Raw genomic sequence first — 8,534 nt, 5'->3', positions numbered from 1 at the left:
GATTCTGATTCTAATTCTGATTCACATTTGATTTGTGTAGTTCAGACTGCTGAAGCCTCGTATGAGCTGAATGGACTGAGGACTGTTGATTGAGTCCAGAGTGGACAGGAGGAACGGCTGTGAGGAATATGTGGGAAACACTGTCTGTACATTTGATGCTTTAACACTTTGAATAAAATATATTCCAGTTTCAAACTTAGAAGCCTTTTTTACCAGAGAGTGCTGTTTGTTTCTGACCTTGCGTCCATCTTCCCAGGGCCGTATCCTCCCCGGTCGCCCCCTCGGCCCCCTCTGAAGCCCCCGCGGTCGCCGCCTCGGCCCCTGAAGCCGCCCCGCTCAAACCCCCCTCGGCGCTCTCCTCCGTAACCTCCTGACGGCAGAACAAGCAATTTGGTGACAATTTGTAAACTCCTGCCAGAGGACATCACCGTCACTGCGTCTGACCCCCGGGGGGGTGAAACACACACCTTAGACAAATAAACAGCACTGTGGTTTTAGATGACTCAGTGTCTCTCTATTGTACTCAGATGTTATGAGGAGTGTTAGTGAAGTAATGACAACAAAGTTATAAAAGAAACAACAAAGTACAATAACTCCAGTTTAATGGACTGATACCAGACCAGGTCAACAAGGATAGTTTACATAATATTTCTCTGGTATAAAACCAATAAAAACACCATCTCGAGAGGTATTTATTATACAAAGAGTGCGGAGGTCTAACCTCTGTCCATTGGGGGCATCCCACCAGCATCCTCAGGTTTCGGGGCCTTGCACTGGTTGCACTCGTTACGCCACGAGAAGTTCAGGTTGCCACAGTTTCTGAAGAGAAATGAGAAAGTATCGATGAATAACAACAAAAATAAAATCATCTTTCATTGTAGATCTACAATATTACCACAGAATTATAGTTTATAATCCATCATGTTCTATTATAGGAGAGGAAATACAACATCTGCATTTAATAAAGGCGACATGTCATCAAGATAGTGAATGTTGAATCATCTATATTTTTGCTTCTTATTGTATACGCTTTATAAACTTAATTTAAGGTCCTAAATAAAAGTATAAGTACCATTTATTTGTTCAGTATATAATCAAAAATATAACAAGAAATGTGCTTTTAATGTGATCTTTTCATATGTTGTAACTATTTATTGAATTTAAAGAAATGGATCACACAGCTCTAAACAGGGCCAGTACAAACGCAGTGTATAGCCCCGGGCTCAGGTTAATCCTGAGGTTAACAAGGTGTGTGTGTGTGTGTGTGTGTGTGTGTAAAGGAATGTGATGCATATAAATCAGGTAGAACAAGGGGGAGGTGTGTGTGTGTGTGTGTGTGTGTGCCTGTGTGTGTGTGTGTCTGTGTGTTTGCTTCATAACAAGATTGTGTTAAAATGTTGTTATCAAGCTGTGAAAAATAGCACATCATATGAAACATTTCACCTGAACAGAAGCAACCACATGCATTTGCTTCATCAGTTTGCAAACATGCAGAGGGTGTGAAAGGGGAGGGTAATCCTAAGGACATGGGGGGGCATTTGTTAGACCTGAGTAAACATGCAGACAGAGACAACAACAGTGGGCAGCTCCAGGGTGGCAGGTGTGGAATGCAACAGTCCGCATTGCAGGTCGTGTAAAAACCTCCGCACGTAGACAATGGTGCTACTTTTTCCACACAGGGTGGCTTTTAACATGTGGGCTTGCTACAAGGCCGTCTCTGTAAAACTAAATGGGGAATTTAAAGCAGCACAAGGTTTTAAAGGGGCCCACTGCCCTCAATGCCACCTCAAGGCTTTGCATATTACAGTTATACTGTATATATTCGTACATATATGTATATATAACATTGTTATTTATTCATTCATTCAGTGCTACTTTTTCTATTTTACTTTGTTCTATTGTATTGCCCGTTTTGTTGTTTTGTTCTATTCTAATTTAAAATATTTTAACTGTTTATACATATACACATTCAGTGAGTGTAGCATTTCATTGTGAATGTCACTATTAAATGCTACTGTTCCTATGGAAAGGAAGGCAATTTTTTCAAAGTTTGTTTTTTTGTTCCATGTGATCTTTTCCCCATTCTCCTGTGGTAGGTGTATCCTCACTAAACCAGTTATACATAACCTTAAATTTTTATTGGTAATTTTCATCAAACCACTTTCCAATAAGTAATGATATTAACCTTATTATCTATTTAATTTTATTCTCAAAATGTTCTCCAAACTCAGATGATTCCTATGTATTTTGTAATAGCTTGATATAATTGAAATGAATGGTTTTGTTAAGTCAAATTGCAACTTTTTATCAATTACTCGCCTCTTATTACTCATTTTCCTTTTTTTTAAATTCACTTTTACATTTTTTCCTTTTTTTTGCTTATATCCTGTTAAATACTTTTCATATTTAATTTTTGCAATTAAAACAAAATAATTATAAACTGTAATGATGAGAAATTTTATTTTGAGCAGTATATACAGCAAATAATTCATTTTTTGTCACATTTCTTACTTTTTTTAATGCATGCATTCACCATTGTTATTTAAATACACAACACACTGCAGCAGAGACATTTACTCTGGTCTCTATGACAGCATTTGATTTGGCCTTGATGGAGGTAAAAAGGGTGTGTGCTTTAATTCAACAAGACACTGCTCCTTGGAATGTGTTTTTGTATTAAATGATACTTCATTTTTAGTGAGCATGCATAGGTGTGGCATATCATCTGGTTAGGATCAATGGAAGCATGTGAGTAATAAATGAAGGCTAAAAGGTCATGTGGGAATTAGTGTTGTCAAGGAGACGGCTCAATATGGAGAGCAGGCGGGTAAGTAGGCTTGGAGGTATGTGAGTGAAGAGATTCATGAAAGATCCACACACTTAGTGAAAAGTAATACCTGGAACCCCACAATAACAATAAAAAGGACCTGTTAACAGTTGACGATGGCTCATTACACATGGAGACTAAATACCAAGAGATTTGTAACAATATCACAATCGCAGTGCTTTCTTCAAAATACAAACTTGAGTCCACCACTTTAGTCCAAGCTAAAATATCTCAACAACTATTTGATGGATTGCCATGAGATTTTGCACAGGTATTCAAGATCCCCAGAGGATGAATCCTACTGACTTTGAAGATCTTCAGATATTTCCTTTAGTGCCACCACCAGGTCAAAGTTGTTACTGATTCAGTGAAATATGTCTACAGCTACATGATGGATTGGAACATAATTTTGTACAGTCAGTCAAGGTCCCCAGATGATGGATCCTAATGACTTTAGTAATGAGGTTGACTTCTGTGGTTTTAAATAAAATGTAAGATGGATTTCCATGAAGTGTGGTACAGGCATTCATGTCCCCCTCAGGATAAACTGTAATCATTTTGGTGAACCCTCAACTTTACATCTAGCACCATAATAAGGTCATAAATGTAATGCGTTTTTGATTAAACAAATGGCATTCCCATCAGCCTTAGCGCTACTGTGTTTAGTGCTAATTAACAAATGTTAGCATGCTAAACTAGTCCTATCCCGGTAAACATTATACCTGCTAAACATCAGCATGTTAGCATTGTCATTGTGAACATAGCTCAAAGCACCATTTTGCCTAAGCACTGCCCTACAGAGCCACTAGCACAGCTGTAGCTTCTTATTTGTTAGTTAAACCCTTTAATCAGTAAAACGATTTAGTTAAACTATGACAACTGACAAGAAAACCACCACCTGGAAAGTCCCGACACACACATGCAGACTGACTCAACACACTACAAACAACAGATATCTATAGACAAAACAGACAGACACCTTGCTGCTACTCAAAAAGACAACCATCTGCTTACCATTGTCAAATCAGCAACTAGTATTAAATTAAATTAAATTAAATTAAATTAAATTAAATTACATTCAATTAAATTAAATCATAGTTTTACAGAACATTTGCAGTTTTGGATGGCTGTCTCTTCATAACAGTAAAGGTGATACGGTCCCACCTAGTACATAGATTACACACTGAAAATCTATATACGCAGACACGAGGCGGAATTAGCAGAAAGGATTAAGACAAATACGGAGAAGAGGGTTGGGACTACTTCCACTACAAGCCCAAGTCCGGTCCAAACAAGAACACCTCACGCCTACAAACCTAAGTAGCTATTATGAGCTACATCCTCAAACGGTGTGGGCCGGCTGGAGGGCTCCAGAGTTTTGTACAGCAGTGCATCTTCAATGGGGCTAGCCATGAACAAGAGCCCTATGGCCCAAGATGGGAAAAGAAATACAGAAATAGAAAGAGAGACAGAGGGAGGAGTGTGGGAGGGGAGTGATGGGGTGGTGAAATGGTGAGGGGGAAAAAAAGAGTAAAAAGAGAAGAGGGAGAGGGAGGTGCAGGTGAGACAGGCTGTGATTGATTGTTTGTTTTGTCTTTGTGGTGCCGCAGTGGCTTTTTTCCTGCAAAACCACTGGGAACCTGGTGGAGAGACAACATATCAGGCTCAGACTGTGCCCTGACTGGTTGTACACCACCCTCTTAAGTTTTCCTGTACTTTGTTTCTGGAAGAGGGCGGTGGATAGAATGAGGATAACGTCATGGTTGTTAGGTTGATTTTTTTTTTTTGGGTGGGAGTTATATATTTTCCTTGTTCACCCCTTGAAGGGAAATGTTCCAAACTTAGGACATACTGTCATCATAAGAATTCATGTCATGCCACAATAAGCTCCGGACAATTTTCACCACCCTCCACCCACATTCAGAAGGGCAAGAGTAAAAAAAAAAATCTGGATTTTGTGAGTCACACAAAGATTGGCTCATCCAGAAATAATCAACAGGGAAAGACCAGTTAGAGGCAGTTTGCTACTGTTACTAGCTCCTGGTCACGGCAGCCATGTTGGGGTACAGTCTGAGCCCTGGTGTCGCCCTCCCCCGGCCCTCTCTTTCTCTCCTGTGCACAGGCAGCAGTGAGCAGGGAGGGCAAATCCTACCCAGGTAACTGTGGTAGGGCACAGGGATGAGCTGGGCATTAAGTTGTTTCTGATCTGCCACCTCATAGGGTCCGTCGTCATAGAAACCGAGGTCAAGCTGAGTCTGGTTTAGGAGTTGGACGCGCATCTCCCCTGGAATGGAAATAGGTGAGGGCCACAGCAACAAGACAACACTCACACACTTTCACACACTGCAGACATCAGAGTACAAACAATCACATCCACACAAAGTCCCTAATCTGTCTAACTTTCAAATTCTATACAGTAGCTATATAAAACATACTGATCGTCATGGTATACTGTTTTAGCAGTTAGTCTACAAACAATTGTACTTTACTTTATCATTTTATACTTACAGGAAATAATACAATACATGTGCAACACTAGACGTCAATCAAAAGTGTTTCACTTAAGATTTTCCCAATACTTTTCTTTAGCTGTCTCACCACCATTCACAATCAATACATTTTTCTCTGGTTTGAGTAGGCAGTGAACACACTCCAAACTTTTGATTTTGGGATAAGCCCATACACACACACACACATATATAAAATCACACTCTATATATACTTTACATTTCAAAATACAATTTACCAGACAAAATGTAGATTCATATTTCAATGAATTGTATAAATTAAGATTATTATGCAGTAAAGCACAGCATTGATCTAATGTGACAGACTATGACAAGACAAAATAAATAAATCAATCGAGTACTGCACCAAATGAATCCCAGTGCTTTCTTTGATTAAGTTATGCTGCTGCTGTGCATAATTTCTGTGTCCAATCACTAGATTGGCTTGTAAATCAATTAGATTTTTTTATCCCCAACAGTATTGTCCTGTTAATAGTACTGTTTTAATTAAGGCCATTTACATGGATTGGCTCTCTTCTCTAGCTCACATTATTTTGCAAAAGTATTTCTTCCAGTAGCACCTTTACATCCACTGAACACCATTGATAAAATCCATCCTAATGAAAGAAAAAGGGGGGAAATCAATATAAACTAGGATATTAAGTGCATCTACGTCTTCAAACCTGTAATAGAATGAAAGAAACTGCTTCTCTGCTTGTTGCTGCCACCTAGTGCCCTACAAAAATGTATTTAAATTTATGAATTAATGCAGCTTTAAAACTGCAACAAAACAATGGTATATCTCTCCATAAAATGTCTGTGTAGCTTTCACAGCCTTGTTTCCATGATCCAGCCTTCTGCAGGTCAGTCAGACACCTTACCTTTCCAGTTGTATGTTCCCGGAGCCCCAAACAGAATGAAGTTGTTGTCTGGGGTGAAACTGACAGATAAGCCCTGCTGACAGAAGCCAAACTGCTCATGTCCCTGTGGCCGGCCCTCGCAGAATTTCCACTCTCCCCCGTCTAGGTCATCTCGCTCTGTCAGATCCTCACTCAGGACGTAGCAGCGTCCAATGGGGTCACGAGTCTCTGAGGGTTGGTTTACACGTTGCCTGAGCTCATACAGGTGAGCGCAGGTCTGGTGAGGGACAGGGAATGGCATTAGAGTCATATTTTTATTATTTACTTTGCTTGTTATGATAAGAAATGCATGTTTGTGGGTGTTTTGGACATCCGTTGGCTGGTATGATACTCAAAACAAAGCTGAAAATGTCTTCTTGCAGCTTCCTGCACTGATGCATTTACAGGATGTTGTCTTTACTTACCACCACCTTCCCTCCAATCCCCTGACTCTTGACAGTAACTCCCAGCCACTGGTTGTCTTTGCTCTCTCTGTTCAGACTCACTAAGGGAAAACACAGAAGGAAATGGCAATCATAACGGTTTCCATATTGTAAACCAATTAGGATCTGAGCCGCAGTAAGCCAACAGCACACAACAGTTATTCAGTGGAAATATTAAAGCTCAAATTATAGTCAATTTGGAGTAATTCATTTTAATGTCAACATTAGGTAGACGCTTTTGAATACAAAAGTTTGTAACCGAATGAGTCTAGAAAGGCTTATTCTGAAGTTGCAGAATAGTCAGAGGAGGAAGATAAAGTCACAGATAATCTCTGTGGAAAATTCAAGGAAGGAAACCCTGTGAAGTATTAGTGACTGTGTACAAACCATTTATTTTCATTATACATTAAACTGACACTTTTCACTTAAAGGTCCAGTGTGTAGGATTTAGAAGATTATAGGATTACAGATTGCAACTCCCTCGCTTCACCCTCCCCTTCCAAGCACAAAGGACCATGAAATGTCCCTATCTAGAGCCATTTAGTCTGTCTGTTCTGGGGTACTGTAGAAATATGAAGGTTCAACATGGCGGTTCAGTAGAACAGGACCCACTGTAGATAAAAATGTCTTGTTTTAAGGTAACGAAAACACAACAATTCTTATTCTCAGGTAATTATACACTAACAAAAACATAGTTTATTATTATATATTATATTCCATTTCTGCCAATAGATCCTCCTAAATGTTACACACTGGACTTTTATGAATTTATTTTTTTTTATTTTTTTTTTAACAATGAAAGGTGGGAGATTAGAAGAAAATGATCATCACCATATTTATAACCTGTTGTAACAACTATACTATACTATACAACTGACATAAATTAGTGCTACAATAACAAATCAATTTTTGACATTTCTGCTTATAAAATTACTCAAATGGCTAATTGTTTCTACTAGTACTACTACTCACCATCTCCATCAATATCCACCCTCTCACAGTCGTACTCCTCTGGTGTGATTGGACACCTGAACAAGGCTCCTGGCCGACTGCCCCGCAACAGGCCCTGCCCTGCTGCCTGCGGCGCCCCCACAAGGATCCTGAAGGAACATTACTCACATTTAATTGTAATGTCTGGTAATAAATATTGATTGCTGATTTCACAGGGTCATGTATCATAGACTAAGCGTCTCATGTGAGTACTACTACTTACTGGTCAGTCTAGTGGCAGTGGTTAGACGCTATTAAAGAACTTTGCATAATGACCTGCTTGTTTTTGGTAACAGGGTCATTGTACATCACCTTTTCTCATATTATATCACATGTCACTGGTGGCAAATTTCATACAGCCTCAGCTGACTTACCAGCATTACTGTAGAGTACAAATACCTGCAGCTCTAGAAAGCCTATTCAAACATGCTGTTATGTTATCTTGACTTCTTGACTGATTAAAAACAGCTCTGCAGAGTCTGCATGTACAGCGTCTTGTGTCTACACACATCACCAATCATCCTTCACTATCAAGGCAAGGAAAAGTTTTATTCTCAGTGAGGTGGTTGCTGATATTTTGGGGCCAGTGTCACTGCCCTCTGCCTTATTAGGAGTGGCTGATTCAGGCTAGGATGCTATTTAAAAACCGAACGTTGAGCCACATTCCACCCAACACCGTCAGCCATGGCATACGCATGGAAGCGAGACATGAGGAAACAGAGACAGAGGAGAAAGATCGGAGAATAAAGAGCAGCTTGTAAGATGGAAAGACAAGAGTGAAAGGGATCAACAATAAATTTGATGCCACAACAATAGTAGTTACAATGTGCTTGCTGCTTACATATAATTACAATTACATCAACAACGA

General features: G+C 39.5%; 1 protein-coding gene across 1 annotated transcript in view; it reads right to left on the bottom strand.

The window, feature by feature from the left end:
* The window catches only part of itga7 (integrin, alpha 7), a gene marked incomplete in the record, with an annotated part of 34,980 nt that overhangs the window by 10,574 nt on the left and 15,872 nt on the right, over window positions 1-8,534 (bottom strand). The window contains 4 exon segments of the mRNA XM_035661493.1: window positions 4,144-4,251; window positions 6,216-6,471; window positions 6,659-6,738; window positions 7,649-7,776. Coding sequence (XP_035517386.1) covers window positions 4,144-4,251; window positions 6,216-6,471; window positions 6,659-6,738; window positions 7,649-7,776 — 572 coding nt within the window.

The sequence above is a fragment of the Morone saxatilis genome, unplaced genomic scaffold (assembly GCF_004916995.1).
Source record: "Morone saxatilis isolate NCDOM2014 unplaced genomic scaffold, NCSU_SB_2.0 Contig18, whole genome shotgun sequence".
In the NCBI taxonomy this organism is placed as follows: Eukaryota; Metazoa; Chordata; class Actinopteri; family Moronidae; genus Morone; species Morone saxatilis.
This window is presented reverse-complemented; position numbering and strand designations above follow the sequence as displayed.